The sequence below is a fragment of the Acomys minous genome, assembly GCF_964271855.1.
Source record: "Acomys minous genome assembly, chromosome: 4".
Lineage (NCBI taxonomy): Eukaryota > Metazoa > Chordata > Mammalia > Rodentia > Muridae > Acomys > Acomys minous.
Genome location: NC_140486.1, coordinates 85,228,856 through 85,250,716, shown reverse-complemented (window position 1 = coordinate 85,250,716; position 21,861 = coordinate 85,228,856). Strand labels below are relative to the sequence as shown.

The following is a 21,861-nucleotide window of genomic DNA, read 5'->3' as shown; positions in this document are numbered from 1 at the left end:
GTAACTAGCTGTGGTATTGGACTATGACATAGAAGAGTTACTCTATCATATATTTATGAGCTGAAAAATGCTACTGCATTCGACCCTCTGCAGACAGATATATCTATTTCCATTTTTGCAAACAGAGAGAAGTTCCAGACCAGAGTGTCTTGTGTCTTTGTTCTAAGTGTCCCTGGTAGAAAAGTTTCAAGGGCAAGTGCAGCCTCTTTGAACTGGAGTTGTGTGCATCCTTTAGCATTTGCCACCGGTGGAGAGGACAGCAGGGGGGGGGGGCGGGGGGGGGGAGACACATCCCCTGGGACCTTACTTCCTCATCTCTGTCAGAAGAACTCAAGTTCCAGACAGACACAGGAGCCCAGGCCCAACCTGTGTGCGCTTCCCAAGAGCACGGAGCACAAAAGCAGCTAATAAGTCTGAGCTCTCAGTACACGGGCTTGCGGCTCTCTGGCTCATCATGGATGTCATTTCCTTTTCCCCCCTGGCCAAACATGTTGAACTCTAAGAAAAAACAGCCCCTGGAGAATCACACACACACATCGAATTGCCTTCCATCCGGCCTGCACAAGGACAAACTGCTCTGTTAGACCACGTTCGCAGAGCCCGGAGCCCAGAAATCTTATCTTCATGATTTCGGTGTTTTTGAAGTATGATTTCATTGTGTAGGTCAGCTGGCTTTGACTCTAAGTCCTTCATGCGTGCTGCCTCAGCATCCCCAGTGCTGGGACTTCAGGCCTGTGTCACCATGCTGAGCCAGGCAGTATGATTTCTGATTCTAAGAGGTCTTAGCAGATACAACATCAAACGAGTTACTTAAAAAAAAAAACAAAAAACAAAAAACAAAATCAAAAAACCCAAAACCAAAGCAACTGAGGGAACAAAACCAAACAAACAGAAATAAAACCAACGAGATGAACACAAAGCAGGGAAGGGTTAAGGTTCCTTGCACACTGACGCCGTTCTTCACACAGGTGTTTTCTGTTTATGTCGATGCCAATGTTGAGATGTCAGTTAAAATAACCTTCAGTGTAGACCTGATCATCTGCCCAATTACACCCACCACCCCTTGGTTCCTTCCCTGGCTCCCCTGTCTAGCAGACGGCTGTGCAGACTGACCTACACTTACTGGTCCTCCAGAATTCAGAAAATCTACTGGAAAAACATGCCCTGATATAGTGTGAATAGGGAATTCACACACAAACGCTGGGGGCGTCATGCTGAATGATGTCTTAGGTCACCTAGTTGCACCAGAGATCACAGAATAGCAGCTTGCTATTATTATTATTATTATTATTATTATTATTATTATTATTATTATTATTATTATTATATTATTATTATTATTTTACCAGAGAACATATTTCTGCTTCCCCTACACATTATCTTTACAAATAGAATGTCCATATTTAGAATGTAGGAAATTCCATTTGAGAGAGATGTCTAAGGGCTCTTGAAACATTGGCCTGTGGGCTGGGGACACGGCTCACTTGGTGGACACCCCTGCCCAGCAAGCAGAAGGTCCCACTTCACCTCTATCACTACATAGGGACCATGGTGGCAGACGATGCCTGTAATCCCCGCACCGGGGAGGGAGAGGCAGAAGAGTCAGAAGTTCACGGTCATCCTTAGCTACACAGTAAGTTTCAAACAGCCCTGTTTTCAAAGCTGTGATTTCCAACCATACTTGCTTGGCATCCCAAGTGACATGGCGCCCACTGAGCCACCATCATCATGTTACCCAACTATATACTTCTCCAGTCACTCATGAGACTGGAGTCTGAGGGATTCGTGGAATTCTTTGCGTCCACAGTACCTGTGCACCGTGCACAGGAGGAGCGTGGGTGCTGACTGAAGGAGTCAGTGATTGGATGGGCCCATTAACTGAAAGGATATTAAAATAAAGCCTGAAGCTCCTGTCCCACTTAGGACTGTCTAGGTCTAGGGCCGGCAGCTCGCTCAGTGGGTGAAGTGTGCGCTGTGCAAGCCTGAGTATCTGACCTTCTGATCCCAACCCCATGTAACAAGCTGGGCAGGGTGTGCTTCTCAGTAACCTCAGGGCTGGGGACCAGGGGAGGACCAGGAAGAGCACCGCTGCTCCCTGGGCAGTCAGTCTAGCTGGTCAGTGAAGCCCAGGTTCAAACGGGAGAGCCTACATTGAAAAAGACCCGGGTGGAGCATGGTAATCGAAAGACGTTGGCCTTTAGCCTCCCCGTGCACGCACACAAATGTGTGTGCACAGCCACACATGTGTCTCTCACACGAACCACAGCTTTGGGTAGTTATGCACTTGTCATTATAATTCAACATGTAGATGGAGCTAAAGTCTGCAACACGAGAAAATGGCTATTGAGTAAAAATAGGAAGTGCTATGGTTTCTTCTCACAAAGTAAGATTAAAAAAAAAAATTCTAAAGACTCAGACTTGAAAAGCAGCGAGTAAAGGGGTCAGCAGACCCTCAGTGAATGCACGGCAAGCAGATCCCACTTTTCTTAACGGATCATTTTTGAAACTGGTGACAATTAAGGGTCATTGTTCTTTTTTGATTACATAGAACTTGGGCATTCACTTGATATAGAAGATTTTGTAAAAATAGATATAAGTGGGCCCTAAAATGGGAATGCAGGTGCAAGATCACCAATAAGTTCTGAGTTTAAACTCATGCACATCATGAAAATGAAGACTGCATCAGCAGGCGCCGGGGTGTGCGGTTTCTTTCTTTTCTTTTTTCACATATAGTCTCATTAACATTTCAAAGCCTTTCATTATGAAAAAGCCTTAAGAGTTAAGATCTAAAGCCAACAGGGGCACGCATTTTCACCTCCAGCATGTCAATCACAACACCAAAAATCATCAACAAAGCCAGGTCAGATCTTAAGATCACTGCTCCTGTCATTTAAATGAGAAGAATATGCATGTTTTGAAAACACCAGGCTTCTAGAAACCTGAAGAGGGAGACAGTCCCATAGCAGCGTGGGTCCCCTCTGCTCACAAGACTTAACATTATCTATGCAACTTTCTAACCAGTAGCTGGCACTCTGAAATCCATTTTCTCAATAGGATTTCTACATCCCTTCAGGTTCTTAGAACACACTGGAAGCTCGGCTCATATTACTTGAAGCATGGAAATCTTAAGGCTTCTCCAATAATACTTATCGGCAGAAGGTGAGCTCAGAATCTCGGGGCCAAGTGCTGGAGTGCAAGTGTTTGCTCAAGCACAGTGACTTTCCCAACTCCTCTGTATTCCCTAACAGTTCTTGAGAATTTGCTATTTTACTTTGTAAGGTGCCCTGTTTTCACGTTTTCTCCCCACATCTCTAGTAAACCCGTTAAAAACATGTCAGTGTGACCTTCACTTCCCTGGGGAGGCAGACAAAGTCTGGTGACATGTATGCTTCTTTCTTCCAAGAGCATCATCCTGCACCTCCTGCGGAGTCCCTGTGTAGCTACACAGCGATGTTTCCGAGGTATACGCACAGTGCTACCATATTAGCAACAAACCGAGATGTTCTCAGCTGGATTCACTTCTAGTGTTCACTCATACTGGATGCTGCAGTCTATACGCACGGCACGGATCGTTACTGGGAAGGCTAGCCTTGGCTGTCCACTGGGATACGTTTGGAATCAACTAAAACCTAATCAGTTGGGCACGCCTGTGAGGAATTGTCTTGTCTGGATCATTTGAAGTGGAAAAACCTACTCTAACCCTGGGCCAAACCTCTGATGGCCGTCCACAAGAACCGGAAACAGGAGAAGAAAGTTCTTGCTTTTTTCCCCTGCTGGCCTGACTTTCGATAGCAAAGTTCATCTATTCTGCTGCCAAAACATCCCGTCACTGGTACCAGGACCTCTTTCTCTGGGACTCCAGTATAAACTACGAAGGCTAGCTAAGACATTTAGCCTTGGGGATTCTTGGCCAACGTTTGCGGACATAGTACAGAGGGTGCACTGAGCCCCCAATCTGGACTGAGACTAAACAAAGGCACCTGAGACAGCCCTAATACTTCCAGATGGCTCAAAAACCTTTCCATCTCCTTGTCCACAAGACAAAAGACAAAAGGGGGTTTTAACCCAAATGTTGGGGGCCATGGAAACACCCCGTGACATGCCTGTCAAAATGACTGGACCCTGTAGCCACAGGATGGCCCACCTGTCTAACAGTCAGGAACTACTTATGAAACACACACACACACACACACACACACACACACACACACACACACACACACAACAAATGAGTTAAATGGGTCAAGATCTTACCCTCACACCACCATGTGCCACTGAGGTCCCTCTCTGAGGAACACTAGAATGCTGGTTGCCTAATGTCTGAGCGACCCAGTACTAAGCTTTACTACTAACAATAACGTGACGACATACCCTGACCGGGTGCTGTCTGAGACTCCGTGGTAAAGAAGAAATGGACAGTGCAAACCCACAGGTTGTTGGTGGACACAAGGAGGAAAGACCATCCTCTCGGAAACAAGTGGCAGGACTCTGGTAACTGACCTTCACCAGGCTACTCATGTGGGGTCCACAAAACTTTCTGAGTTCCTCAGACCGAAGTATGGTATAGCTAGACTGGACAGCCTAGTGCGGGATGTCTCAGTCAGATGCCAGGTTTGTGCTCAAATAAATCCAACACAAGGAAGTAGTTCAAACAAGAGGCCAACACTCCCACCATCTCTGGGAAAACCGACTTCACAAAGATCTCTGGCTTGTCAGGGGAGGATACTTGCTAGTTTTTATAGATACTTTTTTCAGGTAGAAGTGTTCCCCATCCGGACTAAAACTGTTCAAATAGTAGCTTTAAAAGCTCCTCCAGAAACTGGTCCCCTGATACTGGCCTCTCCCTAGCAACGAGGTCCGACAATGGCTCGGCTTTAATAGCCCAAATCTCTTAATTAATAGCTAAAGTTTTAGACATATATTGAAAACTTCATTGTGCAAACAGACCTTAGAGTTTTGTGCAGTTACGGGAAAAACCAGTACATTAAAAAAGAAAGAAAGAAAGACTTCTAACAAAATTCTCTTTAGAGTCCAGCGAAGGGTGGAAAGACAGCCTTCCTTTGCTTTGCTTTGGGCCCACTGCACAGGGACAGGAACTAGCCAGCCAGTCAGCAATGACTGACAGAACTCACTGTGACTGGGGCGGCGGGATTGGGGTGGGGGTGGGGGTGGGGGTGGGTGAGGGGGCAGCCCAGATTCAGATTCACGTGAGGGGACTGAGAAACAGCTAAAACTTGTCTAATGTCCAAAACCTTCAACTCGGGCACTTGCTCATATTCTGACTCCTGCCATTCTGCACTGTGGGTGAAGTCACCTGACAACAACAGCGTTACTAGTGCTGGGACTACTTGGTGGGCGTGTGCTAGCGTTTACCTAAATGTGCCTCTTCTGACGCTATCCTAAGGAGGGGATGGATCAGGACGTAGAGGGAGTACACGTTTCTGTTTCTGATTTTAAAACAACAGTTAGATTTCCTTGCAGAAACAGTCCTACAAAACTGGAGAGGCTTAGATTTACTTCTCATGAGAAAAAGGAAACTATGTACGGCTTTGGGAGAAACCTGTTATTTCTATGATAATTGACCAGGAGTAATTAGAGGAAATCTTGCCATGGTTGGGGGAAAACTTCAGAAAGAGAAAGACGTAGATCAGATAATTGATACCAGTCTCTTTTCTTGCCCCGCCCCCTGCTAACTAACTACTGTGCTATCAGCGCTGACTGGGCCTTTAATTCTCATTCTGGTTGGATTAATGGTGGGAACCTACATTTTAGACTATTCGGCCAATTATGTATCAATTTAGTGAAATCAGTGGTCCTTAGGACCAACTACATCTTTTTGGAGCAGGATAAGTCCACGATTTGCTTCATTGGCTGAGACCTGTGGGGGAATGTAACAGAGCCCCAGACCTTAGCACAACTGACACCATGATGGAAGTGCCATTCAGGCCGTTCGGCACATAGACAGCACCACCTGCCAAAATGAAAACAAAGATCTTGTCTATCAAAGTCTACAGTTTTGGAAAAGTCCCTTAAAGGCACTAACCTTGCTTTTCGGCTTCTGCAGATCTGCTCCTGGCTAACTGTTCTTGTTAACTGAGGTGTGCCAGCCAAGAACACCATGGTTTTTGTGCTCAAAAGCTCACCCTGAGAAAGGCTCAGTGCCTTGTTGGGATCATGAACGCCCAATGTAGTTTCCGGACAACTAATAAAGACTCTCTATTGGCTCAAACCCTTGTCTGAGCAACCCTCTGTCATGGGTACCTCACAACACTGGCCTTCTAACTCTTGTGTTAGCTGCCACCCAGGATACAGGAGTTTGTGTTAGAACTGAGGAGATATGGTTTATGTTGAAGGGACTCTTGCTGAGCATGGCAAACATGGCTCTGGCAGGCCTTGCTCTTCTCCCCCATTCCCTCTGCCTTGCTAAATCCATAAGATTACATACCTAAAGCTGGCCACTGAGGTCTATTCCATTTGGCCACCTCCTCCTCCTGAGGCTGACCACCAAGGTGCAGCTACCAAGTATTAAAGTCCAGCAATCAAAAGGCTCCTTTGGCTCACTTAATTAACAGGCCCAATTAAAAGGAAACTCCTCATCCAAACAGGGCGTTTCCCCCTTTGCTCTTATAAACTGTCATTTATCTATGGGCCTTGTCTGTCTCCTCTCTATCCAGATGCACTCCTTTGTCCCCCTCTGGGACAAATAACCCTCCTCCCTCTCCTCTTTTCCCTTCCCTTCTCCCGCACCCTCCTTCCCTCTCTTGCCTCTTATTCCCTGCCTTTTGTCCCTCTGGGGCACATAAATCTCCTTTGTGCTGAGAACTTGGTCTTGCAGTGTCCTGAGCAGATACCAATCACTTCTTATGTCCCATAAAAGAATTGGGAATGTGAACAGTTTTCTTAGGCCACAGATGGGCAAGTTCAAAGTGCCGAGTGCGGAGACAGTTCTGTACTTGAATAAGACTTAAGTGTGCTGGCTCCTTCTGTCTGTGAGGACGTGTGGCTGACAGTCATGACTCCTGAGAGGCACAGCATAACCCTCGCACCTCTGCTTTCAGCCTGTTTTATGAGGCACTGGACTGACTGACCTATTTGCTAATAGAAGCTTTTCCCGCTGCACACATATATAACGACATATTATGTTGCTAAGTGCCTGGCTCATCTTTTCTCATTTTGCCTTTAACTACTTGAGCCATAATACTCTTACTCTGATAGGGAACCTGACAAAAAAGTACCATAGTAAGTTCCAAGCCAGCTAGGGCTACATAGTGAGATCCCAGCTAAAACTAACAACAGTTCAAGGTCACACAGCCAGTAGCTAGGGTAGAGGCTAGAGTCCGTTCTGCCCCCTCCAAACGCACGCACTGACTTATCTAGGTGAAAGGCCGTTCTGAAGCCAGCACCGGCATCACCGGCTACTCGGTTAGACGAAGCCTGCCTGTCAATCCAGCAGTTTCAGCCAGGGAAAGAAGTGCTCTGGGCACGTTTACCTCACGAGGGGAATTTAAACAACAGGTTCTCTGGAGACATCCCAGATTCCACAGTCACTGGGACCTACCACGAAGGCCTCAAGTATGAGGACACGGGACCTAAGGTCTTCTGTGAACCTTGAGAGGGGTGCTGGTGACCTGTGCTCTGCACCTGGGGAACCATTTGTGTCTGCATTGGATGTTGGTTTTCCTGTGGGCCCCCGCCCCCATACCCCCACCCCACCCCAGCCCCGCCAGAGGGTTTCTCTGTGTAGCCTTGGCTGCCCTCAACTCACTGTGTAGACCAGGCTGACCTTGAACTCACAGAGATCATCCTGTTTCTGCCTTCCAAGTGCTGGGATTACAGGCCTGCACCTTCGCACCCGGCTGGCTGTTGGCACTCTCACCATTATCAGATAGCCAAAGCTATAACTAAGAAACAGGAAAGCTACATAGGTGTATAATTTACTTTTACTGATGAAATCATGGAACTTACAAGATTAATTTCTCAACAAGAGGCACTGTGAAGCTACCCAAGGTTTCCAATTTCGCCCTCAGCCACATTGGTTTCACTTGGCAAGACTAGCTACGTTTAGATGCAAAACATTGCCTAAATTATTTAAAAATGCTTTTCCCCTGTGTGTATTATATGCATGTACACATGTATGTGTGTGGAGGTCAGTGTCCAATGTTTCCCTCTATTTCTCTCCACCATGTATTTTTTGAGACAGGGTCCCTCACTGACCCTGGAGCCCAGTGATTCAGCTGGCCTGGCTGGCCAGTGACCTGTGGGGCCACTGTCCTCTCTACCTCCTCAGTGCTGGGATGGCCACCATGCGCTCCCAGCAGGGTGTTTGGCACGCGAACTCAATCTCAGCGGCCATGGGTCATGCGTGTGCTTCACCCCAGAAAATGTTCTTTGTTTGAAAGTCAATATTTTTATTCCTTTTATGTATTTATCTGGTCTGTGCACGTGTCACATGTAAGTTTGTGCACGACACAGCATGCGTGTGGGAGGTTGGAAGACAGCTTGCAGTTGATTCCTTCTTTCGTGTGAGGTCCACAGACTTGGCGGTAAGTGCCATCCCTGTTGAACCTTCTCACCCCCCACTTCTTTAAAAAAAAAAACAAAACAAAAACTTAAAATGAATTATGGCCAGAGTCCAGAGGAGAAAATGAAAGAACTCAGTTTAATCTTTCATTCTTGTGCAAATAAATACATTGGTAGCCAAGTGAAAAAGGATTTAGTTGAAAGGTTGTTGGGTGCAGGACCCACCATTTAACTAATCCATAAGATAAACTCGTGGTGAGAATGAAGATCTTAGAACGTGCAGGAAAAGCACTGTTAAAAAAAAAATATCCCGGGTGAGAAACATGGTCGCCAGGTTCCCAGAACACCCCAGGCTGAATTTAACAGGAAGAGAGGTCAGAGGGCAGCGTCCATTGTGTTCCATCTGAAGGATCTGGTCTCTGCCGAAATTTCCAACCCACAAACACATCCTGGGCAAGACCGCTGCTGCTGTGTACAGATTACCATCGGGCAGGCTGCCATCTTACACAGATTACCGTGGGCATAGACTGTCACGGCACACAGACTACCACCGTGCCTTACACAGATTACCGTGTGCACAGACTGCTACCGTGCACAGACTGTCACAGTACACAGACTGCCACCGTGCAGGCCGACTGCCATCTTACACAGATTACTGTGTGCACAGATTATATCTTACACACACTGCCAATGGAGAAGTATTAGCAGCACTAATACGTTACCATCTACTCTGCTACCTTCTCAGTCACTCTTCATAGTGGGGAGACTTAGACATAAACAAAAATAAAACAAAACTCACAATATTAATACTTTGAGTGAAACATAGGAAGTTTTGCAGTGCTCATGGTAATATGAATGTGTTTTTATATAGTTACTTTTTTTTTTCTTTCTGAGACATGGTCTCTTGCTATATTAACCCAGCTGGCCTCGTCAAACTCATAGAAATCCACCTGCCTCTTCCTCCAAAGTGCTAAGATTAAAGGTGTGTGTTGCCATACCCGGCTTGTGTTCATCATTCAAATAATGAACTTGCTTTATCAGGCAATCTATCTGTATAATTTCAGTTAAAACATGGATTGGTTTTTCACTCACACCCTGAAGTTGGCAGGTGTTGGCACATTTGACAGAGTTTGCAAACAGAAGTGAAGCATTTTAAGAAAACTTCCATTTAGTACATCTCTATATTTGAATTATTAATCCTGTACAAGTTGTTTAAGAGCTTTAGGGATATTTTGCTTGTTTATCAGTGCACTGCCAGGTTCCAAAAATGCTTGAAAAGAGACAGCTATATTAAACACACAAACCCACGTTAAATAAATATAAATATAAATATAAATATAAATAAGTAAGCAACTTTAAGTTTTGCATTTTAAGTGGCACAAATTTTGCTGTTTTGCTTTTCATTTTGTGACAGTGTCTCATTTAATCTAGGTTGGCTTCGCATTCACTCTTTTGGTATTTTTGCTTCCATTTCCTGACCACTGAGAGTATAGACATACATCACCATGTCTGTTTTAGGTTGTGTTGGGAATCAAACCCAGGGCTTTAGGCATGTGAGGCAAACACTCTCAAATAGGGCTACATCCCTAGGCCAAGCAGGAGCAACTGAAGGGAAGCTAAATGTGATAAACTTGAATTATTTGAAGTTAAAAGAGAATGGGAAAACAACTATGAATGACACAGTGAAACTGTAAATTATACAGAGTTTAAAATGATTATCTTTAAATTTAATATCCACTTCCCCCAAATCAATACCAGGACGGAAGAGATGGCTCAGTCGGTAAAGTGCCTACTCTGCACTCTTCAGGACCTGAGTTCAACCTCTAGCACCCACACGAAGAAGGGAGGTGCACTGTCTCACACCTGCAGGCAGGTGCACTGTCTCACACCTGCAGGCTGGTGCACTGGCTCACACCTGCAGGCTGGTGCACTGGCTCACACCTGCAGGCTGGTGCACTGGCTCACACCTGCAGATAGGTGCACTGGCTCACACCTGCAGGCTGGTGCACTGGCTCACACCTGCAGACAGGTGTACTGGCTCACACCTGCAGTGTTGGTGCTTGGGGAGCAGAGGCAGGTGGATTTCTATGGAGCTTATTGGCCGTGTAGCCAAATGGATAAAGTCCAGGTTCATGAGACTCTCAAGTCTCAGAAACTAAGGTGAAGTGTGACAGAAGACGTCTGAGGTTGATAACTGGCCTGCACACACAAGTGCACACACAGGGGCACATGCACCTACTTTCCACACAAATACACAAATTTAAACTCATTGTCCTTCTAAATAGAATTAAGTTCAAGCTCTGTGTGTACATGACAGTCTCTTGAATTTAAAGAACTCAACAAACACCTCTTCCTCAGTGAGCATTCTGTGCTGAAAGCTACAAGGACTGCACTGTAGCTCTGTCCTCTTGCCAGATGATATAACAGAAATACAATGATGAGAGACCTGCCTGTGGTTTCAGAGCCCACTCACCAGCATTTCAGTTTAGGGTCTGGCCCCAAATTCAGAACTGCTGTTAACCTGTGTCATGGATTGTTTTTGGTTGGGAGATACCTCACCACACATCCACGTGACCTCATCGCACATCCACGTGACCTCATCACACAGCCACGTGACCTCATCACATAGCCACGTGACCTCATCACACATCCACGTGACCTCATTGCACAGCCACGTGACCTCGTCACACAGCCACGTGACCTCATCACACAGCCACGTGACCTCATCGCACAGCCACACGGCTACTTACTGGCTTCTTCTTTAACCTTATCCATTTCTGCCATCAACGAAACTTCTTTGTCAATGATGCTAGGGAATAACAAAAACAAAAAAGAACAAGAACTTAATCAAAGTTAAACTTTCAATAAGCAATTGATAAACACACACACACATGATTTTCATTAAACAAAACTACCCCAAATATTTTTGTGCAACAATGCCAGGAGAGCACCCTGTCTCTAAAATGGAGTCAACATGGGAGGGATGTTCCCAAGGATAGCATGGTGACATCTGCTGATTAGGTCATTGTCAACACATCTGGAAGGAGAAGGCCTTTCTGACGCCCACAATTGTATGGCTTTGCAATTAAGTCTGGGTGTACTTTTTCCTTATACATTCCAGAGTTCCACAACAATGATACTGGTACTTAAGTCACCAAGGACCATTCCCAAACGTCTCTGCATTCTTTTTTCTGAGACTCTAGCTGCAGGGAGGGAGGTGGGCGCAATTCTGATGCAGTCGGTCCTAAGACTGTACTTGGAGAAGCCTGCTCGAGGATCCTGCTGCTGCCAGCTCTGCATTACAAATGTATGTTTTCCCATCCTCTCAGCACGGCAAGGTTCTAGTGAACTTCTTCCAATATAGTTCATTAATTAAAGCAATTATTCAAGTTTATTTCTCTCACCCAGCCCCTATTCCCAGTTCCACTTTCAAAAGCAACAATACAACACAAATACCTTCTATATCCCATCTCAGATTTGCTCATAAGATCACACACATGAGCTGTACTTATAATGTTCATTGGGTCACAAATTATCTATCTATGTATCTATCTATCTATCTATCTATCTATCTATCTATCTATCTATCTATCTATCCTCTACCTGTCTATCTGTCATTTATCATCATTTGTCCATCCACAAAGAAACATATAGCTGAAGCTTAGGGACTGGCTGAAATTATAAACATATTACTTCATCACCTAAAACATTACTAACAGTTGAATGCTTCAGCTATCTACTCAGGTTTCTACAACTCTTCCCCTAAATCATTCCAGTAGTTTGTTTAACACCAAGATCTAAAATAGACTTGTTCTGGTAATTGGATGACTCTCTTAAATGTGTTTTAATCTACCAGTTCCCTCTCATCTGCTTTCTCATTTCTTCTGCAATTTATTTGAATGAACCAAGTTGGCCTCAAGAATTGTCCAAAGCCTGAGTTTTGCTAATTACATCTCTATGGTTTTATTAAACCTACTCTTTCTGTATTTCCTATAAAATTACTCGATGTAGGAATTTGTTAGGATTCAGGATTGACCTTTTCAGACACAGGATACTCTGTATGTGCAGCATATCTTCCTGTGTGCTGACAGAATTGTACACTTAAAATATCCTCTCCAGGAGACAGCTCATCCCTGAGTTTCATCGCCCAATGAAAATGGCGCACTGGCTACAAGACAGTCTTCTTCTTGTTATTAGTAGCCATCAATGCCCATTGTCTAGATCGACAAGATTTGTAGGAAATGTCTGATTTGTGTGAGTCATTTATTTGCTGAGCTCTTTCTACAAAGAGAAATTTCACAGGCTTCGACTTCCGTGTTAGGATACTTGACTAGTATGTTCACAGCGCTGCCTTTAATCCCCATGGCATCTGTCTGTCTGTCTCTGTGTCTATCTGTCCATCTCTCTCTCTCTCTCTCTCTCTGTATGTGTGTGAGAGAGAGAGGAATGGGAGGAATGTAGGGAGGAAGAGAGAGAGGTAGAGATAAACACAAAGAGAGAAACAGAGGGAAGGAGGGAGGGAGGCTGAAATTACCAAATGTTTGGGTATCATTAAGTATAGTTTGTATAGGTAAGGTAGATAAAACGTTTGAATTTCTTTTTGTGAACCATTTTTTCAAGCTAGTTAGTTCGTTGTCATCCTCCAAAGGTATCGATGAGTTTTTAATTCTTGTTTACAGACTTTAATTATGAATTTACATAGCATGCGTTGCAATACACCACAGTTATGATTTGTTTAGGTTGTCCAATCACCGCATGCTTTCAAACTTTACTGGGTTGAAAAGTTCCTTCTTGGTTACTTCTCAAAACTGGTAAGAAGTGATTTGTGAACGTCCTTCTAGCCATCTCGGACTTTGAACAAGATGATATGACGTAAGGCCTTGCGAGGGATGAAAGTCCGCGATGGAGGTCAGCTCTTTGCAACCAGGAAATCCCAGAGTAAAGTGATGTGTTTGGTGACAGGCCCATTCTCCAAGACTGGGCTCCTAGCCTAGTCTGTCAACCATGGGCAGTGTCAGGAGTCCCCGTGATGCACGTGGCTAACGGTCACTGGGTTTGAGCACTTTTGTGCAACCAGCTGTCTGTATCTTCTTTAGAGTACACAGGCATGACGACAGTGTGTCGTAAGTATGGGAAATGCACAACATGACAGGTGAAATGGTGAGAAGGAAGTCTCTAACCCTTCCCCAGTTACCTTAGCTCCTTTCTCTGAAAGTCTTTGCTGTTGCAAGTGTCTCGTATTTCTGTTTAAGGTTCATCTCTGTACAAATGCGCATATACTGAGGGCAACTGTATGCAGTGTCAGACTGTGTCAATGGGCCTTGGGGTCCAGTGACTACCAAGTAGGCTTAGCTTCTCTTGTCAAGACTAAATGCCGCCATGGGAGACACAAGAGTAGTTCTGCTTGTGGCGCTTGTTCTATTTTATAGTTTTGCAACTTTCTTAGAGAGGACACTTCCATTTTAGTTTAGGGAAACAAAAGCCAATGGCTAAGCTTTTAGGGAGATAAGGTGAAATTGGAGTCAGGAGCTCAAACAACAAATAATTAGACTACTTCACCTGCGAACATGTTTTGAAACTTTATTCCCTTCCAGAAAGGGATGAGAGAAGAGAGAGGATTCCGCAAGAAGGCTGAGAGCCAGGAGCTACACCTCAGGGGTGAGAGAGTGAAAGGAGCCTCCAGGAGCCAGGGCATTGCTTGTGCCATCTGAAGGTGTTGCCATGGCACTGCACACAGCAGTGGGATGCCTGTATCTTCATATGCTTGGTGTGGATGGCCCGAGTGTGCGTGGGTGTGCTCACATGCTCTGCAGGAGCGGCTGGGTCTCACACCTGGACGGATGCAGTGATGAGCAGACAGAAAGAGGCAGAGTCTGAAGGCACTGCCAGTAAGAGAATGTAAAACTCGCTTGCACTCCCAAGACTTGTGCCCCTTGACAGAGGCTTCAGAGTTTCACAGAACATGGAGACAGCTGACTTATGGGTTGACAGAATCATGGTGGTGTGTGAGGCTGGCAGGTGACTTGGTGTACTGCATGCTACTCACAAACAGAGTGACACAGAGTCGCACAGGGCTTGGGATGCTGTATAGAGATATAGTGGAGGGAGAGAGAGAGAGAGAGAGAGAGAGACAGAGAGAGAGAGAGAGAGACAGAGAGACAGAGAGAGAGAGGGAGGGAGGGAGGGAGAGAGAGAGAGAGAGAGAGAGAGAGAGAGAGAGAGAGAGAGAGAGAGGGAGATATGGGAGGAGCTACAAAGCATTCATTCATCTGGCCAATATTTGCTAAGTGCTTGCCATGTGGCAGTCAAGGGTCCTGGGGCTGGGAGTACAGCTATGGAAACAAAGAAAAGGAAGGAGGCAGTGGAGGGGAGAAGGAAGTTGGGGGTGATCTCTTTTATAATTGTGGCATCCACATTCTTTTTGCAGAGATGTGAGAGGGCCTGCAGGTAGGTCTTGCCAAGAGGGTAAGTCAGAGAGAAGAAAATAACAATGGTCAGAGGAAAGGAGACCAATCCTGTAGAGATACACACAGCAGACAGGAAGGGACATGCACCCATGTGACAGGCTGGCCTGGCCTGTCTATAGTTGGCAGAGGCGTGGACTACACAGGAGGTCCAGTAGGCTCCACGCAGTTACCACCCTAGTTCCCACACAAAGAACAGACCCAGAAGATGGGAAGCTGATAGGCGGCACGTGTTGGGCAGGGAGAACGGTGCAGGGAAGAGGCCTTTGATGAATTCTTCACCAGCTAACACGGTCATGCTAAGTTTCTGTTGGTGGGATTTGTTAACACAGTATTGTGCTAGAGAGTTTACAGGATGGGCATCTGCGGTCTAATACGCACCTCCGGGTGGAACACATATTAAACAAAGCCAGGAGAGTCACACAATGGTTAGTTCAGACTTTCTGGGCTAGCAACAAGAGGGATGGAGGTTTTACACAATAAACTCTTAATCCGCTTAATGCACACACTTGGGGATGAGGGAAAGCCTGTGGGGTTGGCATCAAATCAGGTACCCATTCCCCTGGGGATTTTAGCAAGGGAACAGCCTCGGGTGTCTCAGCAATTCGGCACTGCAACTCCTGTGTGATTGCTTTCACGTGCAGAGGTGAGCCCGGGGTTTCTGTTCTGAGCTGACAGAGAGAAGCACTCAAAGCTCTGGACTCAGCCTAAGGAGGGCCCACTGACCATCCCTTGAGAATCTCATCACCCTGGACCTGTGCTTCCTGGGTTTTGCTCCCAAGGCCATTAGGCTTGTGGAAGAGAAATGGATGTTGGCAGACAAATTAGTACAGGGCCAGTCTGTCCCTTGGTAGGCTGTCAGACAGCACGGAGCCGACATCACATCGTACTGAAGCCCAGACTAAGAGCGGGTCAAGAAGGAATGGCTGTGTCTGAAGCCTTTAAAATGCCCTCAAAGCCTGGGTGCCCCTGTCTGCTCAGGACTATTTGCGTGACTCAGTCTGCTCAGAAGGACAAGGGCAGGCCTACAGTGAAATGCTGCAGCATCAGGCTGGGCAGAGATTCCGGGGCATCTTGGCAGAAATCTGAAACAGAGTTATCAGATGAGGAGGGATGGGAGGACGCTCTGAGAGGACTGACATCGGTGCACGTACCACAGTCTCACCGGGGAAGCAGAAGTCACAGCTGCTTTTGAGGTTCTCCTCTGTAGTACACATCAGCTTGCAGTTGCCTCAGGGAGAGAGCCCGTCCTCACTAGTACTAAGTGCTGACTGACAGGGCCAGGCCCATCAACTGGCTGGCCAGTGCCCTATGGAAATCTCACTGAAGCGTCCCAATGCCGGATCCTGTCCAATCTTCACCGCAGAGCCTTGGCGCATGCCCTTTGCCTCAAAGACAATGTGCCCCTTCCTCCTGAAATTCCTCTATTTATTGAGTGAACTCTTGGTGCAAATCCTTGCTTACCTGTCACTGCCTCCAAAGTCTCTAATTGAGTGGTTAAAAAGTACATCTTCATACTCTTTCTCTGTTATGGATTGTTTGACAGTGGGCTGTACTATAAAGGATGAGAACATCCCCATAGCATAGCGTCGATGGAGCTTCTTAATGGGCATATCAGAGGGCTTGGATAAAAATCATGTCTATGTAGAAATATATACAGATGCAGGCATAAGGTTCTTGTGTAATTTAAATGTTTATTTCTATACCCCTCCCCCCATATATAGTTGTAATCCTTGTTCTGAGAATCTCCTGTCTCAATGTTGTATTAATACTCATCCCCAATTGTACCCTACTGATATGCCAATCAAGCAGCTTACAGCCAATTGCTGAGCAGGGGAGAGAATAGGGCTGGACTTCCTGCCAGCCAGGGGAGGAGGAGTTAGAAGAGGAAGTAGGGGATTCAGAAAGAGCAGATATATAGAAGAGATAAGGAGAGAGAGCTCAGCAGGGAAAGGCACAAAGTGCAATCTGGCTGGAAGGAAGCCAGATTGGCCTACAGGGTTAAGAATAGAGCTAATACTGCTCAGTTATTGTGTTGTAAAGCTTGTTTAACAAATAATGTAATAGAGTCTCAGTTATTTGGGTGATAGGCTGGTTAAGAGAGAAACAGAGAAACAAACTCAAATTTATAAGTTTAACCGTAATGGGCTAGAGACATGGCTCAGCCATTAAAGATTAGGCTCATAACCAAAAATAAAATTAACCATAACATATGCTTTTGGACATGGGCTGGCTCTCATCATTTAAAATATAAGCTGATGATAGCTGGGCAGTGGTGGCGCACGCCTTTAATCCCAGGGAGAAGGAGGCAGATCCCTGAGTCTACAGAGTGAGTTCCAGAATAGCCAGAGAAACTACACAGAGAAACTCTGTCTCAAAACACCAAACAAAGGAAAACAAAACCCCAAACAAACAAACAAAAAACCAACAACAAAAACCAAAACCCAAACAAACAAAACCAAAACACAAAAGAAGGAGAAGGAGGAGGAGGAGGAGGAGGAGGAGGAGGAGGAGGAGGAGGAGGTAGAGTAGAAGAAGAAGAAGAAGAAGACCAACAAGGATATAAGCTGATGCAGAAAATGCAGGTATTCATTCAGAATCAAAACAGGAAGTTGGTGATTGTGTTATGCTGAAACCTGTGCTTTCCCATTAATCCAGGAGCCTAAGTACTGAGCAGTCCTGCTTTCCAGCACTGATCCTCCGAACTTGGCAGAAACAGTCTTTAATTGGCTCAGACTTAAGATGCACCCAGCATGCTGTCCATCAGCAGCACCGTGAACATAAAACCCAGGCCTCGTCACGTGCCTCAGATGCAGCCTTTCTACCCTTCCAAAAACACATCTTCTCCTTTTATCTCAACTACCTGGCTAATAAAATTTTATCCTGTGGCCATAAAAAAGCTTTTATTACCAAAGCAATAAGGTGTAAGGAGGAGATTACCATGGTGAAAACTTTATAGTTTATTATATAGTTAATCACAAAGATAAAGTGTCATTTCATAAAAACATTTCCACTGTCTTGATTCTTTCTATAGGGAACTAATGCCGACAATAAAAGGATTCGGAAGGGCTCTTCACTTGGAATATGTTTGTGATTCTCTGCTGGGTGGAAACCTTGTCTTTAGCCCTACATAACAAGGTGTGTGGTCACAAAACCAGTTTGCATGAGCCCCATAGGCCAGTGTTCCTCAAAAGTGAAGATGCCATGGCAGGCAGGCACCCACGAGGCCATCGTGGTTAAAGGCCTGCTGGTGGACATCGAGGAATGAAAGCAGAATAATAAAACAGAACTTCAACCCGTGTGTCGATGTCGAAGAGTCAAAACTAGGCAGTTCCACCTCTGATACTCTGCCTCGGGGAGCCTGTAGGGAGGGAAACTGCTGGGGACCATCTGATCGCAGGCAGACAACTGTGGTTAGGAAGCCTCTGAGGACAAAGCACTCCAGTGGGAACTCCCTTAACTCATTGCCTACTACCCTGACAAACAGGGAGCACCACTCCAGAAGAGACAGAGGCAGGACAAGCAGTCTGTAGAAGTAAACCAGTATCCTGGCCTCTTGGTGCAGAAAGGTGAGGTGCTGGGGAGGAAGGGGGATACAGAATGCCTCAGTCCTTGCAGCCTGTGACACACAGCACAGGCAGCAAATGAGTGGTGAGCTCTAAGGCCGGACTTCCAGGCAGAAGACATTTCTTTCTTCCTCCCTCCCTCCTTCCCTCCTGCCCTCCCTCTCTCCCTCCCTCCTGCCCTCCCTCTCTCCCTTCTGCCCTCCCTCCCTCCCTTGTGCCCTCCCTCCCTCCCTTCTTTCTTTCTCTTTCTCTTCCTCCCTTCCTCCCTCTCTTCCTTCCTTTTTTCCTTCCTTTTAAGAAAAGAAAAGTGATTTAAGAGCCCCATCTCCCCGCTCTGGGCTGTGCTCCTTATTACTGTAGCATCCAAGAGCTATGGGCTTCCCTGGGTTTGTCCAGCAGCGCCCCTCTCTTGATGGGCCTGGAATGGGGGTGGGGGGTTCTCTTTCTTCTTCACTAGCCTGAGTGCCGAGGAGAGTGGGGGGTCTGCGCTTCCCAAGGGCTTAGGGATCTTTGTCCCTTGAATGAGGGGTTTGTGCCCACCAGGGAAGAGCAGAGGAATTTCTTCTACACATGAGACCACATGATCTTGTCCCATGGGTCCCATTTCTGACCTGACTCAACCATTCCAGTCCTTGAGATCAGGGCAAAACTAGCCAAGGGCTTCCGCTCAGCTGCCTCTCGATGGCTGACTGCAGCTGTCAGCTGAGCCTCCTCCTTGCCTCGAGGGCCACAAACGGAGCAAGAATATGGAGGGTCAGCAGCTCTAGTGGCAAATGACAGACCCTGCCCCTCCTGTGCCCCCCATCTTCCAAGCTGTCAACCCCCAAGTTCCTCTCCTCACCTTAAGAATCTTTCCATCCTGTCCCCTCTCCTGCGTCCTGGGCTGGTTGCTGATGTCACCACTCCCTCCTCCTTCTCTCTCCACGTCACTCTGTCCCCAGAAGTCTACTCCGGTAGAGAAATACGTCTCCTACCCACCATAGCTGACTCAACCCTGACCTCATTAAAGAGTGGTTGCCGGTATTTGTTTACATCCTAGCTGCACTGGGTCATCCTTTCCTCTCGGCGTTCGTGCCTTTTACAACAACTTCGAATTCTGAATGAGACTTGCAGACTGAAGACTAACTCTTACCACTTATCACACACTTTGGGGTTCCTCAAAACAGACGTAGTTAATCTCACTGTAAAATGACAGGACTTTCGCCCTCTACCGTCTTTTAAGCTACACTATAGAAGAGGAAAGAAGATTGTGGGTGTCAGTTGTCCTATCACACAGGCATACCACGTGGACATCTTTATTTCATCCTACACTCTCACTTAAGAAGCCGGAAAAAAAAAATACAGAAAGCAAGGTAAAATGCAGTACTCCCAAATAAAACAGCACGAGGCAAAAATTCTCTGTCTCAATAGAGCCAACCACTGTCACAGTCTCTTACATTTTCTTCCAAACACGTTTTTGGAAAACAAATCAGGGCGGGGGAAGTTATCTCTGCAGATGCTATCATAGATGTCGAACGTGAGTTACGCGAGAATGGAAATTCTAAGAGACTGGTGTGATACCCAAAGGATTGGGAGTCCTGTCACATGTAACCCAAGGCAGGCAGCCCAGGCCTTGCCTGCCCCTCGCTACTGGCAGGTTTTAGAGTTCTTCCCGCTAGCAGGTGAAGAGGGAAGGAGGGACCCTCTAATGCAGCAGGCGGCCACTATCTCAGGAACACCCTGCTCTGAGGAGCTCCACGCTGGGAAGGCAAATAAAGGTTGACGTCTAAAAAGCAGACTTTCCTAATCTCTTGATTCCAGATGAACGGCAGTTTCTAAATGGATTTTTTCCGATTTGAGAGGCAGGCGAGTGCTCACAGTTCATTTACTGGCTGGGTGACGCTGCGGGTGGGGGGGCGGGATTCAGTTCTCTCAGACACTGTGGTCTTTCACGCACCCGTTCCCTTCCTTTGGTGGCAAAATTCTAGTCTCCCTCCAAGATTCAACTGTCACCGCTTTGGTCCCTTGATGAACCTTTTCCTAAACAGCCAGCGCTTTCCTCCATTGTGTGCCCCCCTCCCTCCCCCCATTTTACTACTTGCACATTGCACCCATTGCACTGTCTGTTTGTTTGCACCCACCAGACACTGCCTTCGGGATAAGAAACAGCCCTCTCCTTTCTCCAACTGTGTGTGCAGGTTACTTTTCCCAGTGTAACTCACTGAGTACAGATTCCGGGGCTCACCCTTTACTCGTGGAACCAGAATTTCCAGGGTAGGGGCTCCTCATTTACACACAAGGTTTTGAGAAATGCCACCAAGGGCACAGTCTTTTACCCATGGGATGAATGGATGAGGAAAGGGAAGGGGGGAGGTAGAGAGAGACATGGCAAGCCATGAAGGGAGGGTGGACTGCCTCGGTGGCAGCTGTAGCCATTACTAATGGGGGGAGGGGGCTTCCTTTATTTCACTTCTCTCTTCGCCCAAGGAATAGTAAAGTGGTGGTGAGATTCTCACATCTCATACCTGAGATCCGGCGCATACGAAGGGCTTACGAAGCTGGAGGACACAAGCAAACAACGTCTTCCACACCCAACAGGACTAACGCACACACAAACTCAGAGAGGCTGCGACAGCACACCCAAGACCTGCACAAGTTCAACCCTGACAAAATCTTGGCATTGAGAAGGGGAAGTAGACACAAGAGTCCCACCCTTAACCAAGAAGCCATTTGCAAAGCCTGATGGGGAAAGGGAGAACCAGGGTTTTCCAGTGGGGTCCCACTGGGTATGTCAACCACACTTGAGGGCAGGCTCCATGCCCAGGAGTGGTTGGCCAATACAAAATGGACTCCATGTTGTATTTTGTTTTGCGCACTTTTTGTCTTCTTGGGGTTTTTTTTTTTGTTTGTTTGTTTATTTTGATTTTCTCCCTCTCTTTCCTTTTTCTTATCTCTTTTTTATTTTTACTTTTGAGAGAGAGAGAGAGAGAGAGAGAGAGAGAGACAGACAGACAGACAGACAGACAGACAGACAGACAGACAGAAGGAGAGCAAGAGAGAGGGAAAGCAGAGCATGAAGTGGGGCGGGTAGGGAGGGGGAGAAGATCTTAGGAGAGCCGGGGGATGTGAAATAATATGACGATAATATAGTGTATGAAAAAAAACCTTTTTAACTAGGAAGAGCTGAAGGATAACTTCCTCCCAATGTCTCGGGCTAGAGGAAAAGAATATTCCTAAACGCTGTGCTAGAAAAAAGAGACGCGTAAGTGGGCATCGGCGGTGGAGCAGGGTGGCCGACTTCTAGAGTGATCTGACAAGCTTACTGACTTAGA

At 46.3% G+C, this 21,861-nt stretch overlaps 1 protein-coding gene across 13 annotated transcripts in view; it reads right to left on the bottom strand.

Annotated features, from left to right (window-relative positions):
- Positions 1-21,861, bottom strand: part of SPATS2L (spermatogenesis associated serine rich 2 like) — a 177,676-nt gene that overhangs the window by 9,662 nt on the left and 146,153 nt on the right. For all 13 annotated transcript variants that reach the window (XM_084780103.1, XM_084780107.1, XM_084780106.1 and 10 more), the window contains one exon: positions 11,271-11,329. In XM_084780103.1, coding sequence (XP_084636229.1) covers positions 11,271-11,329 — 59 coding nt within the window. The remainder of the gene's footprint in view (positions 1-11,270; positions 11,330-21,861) is intronic.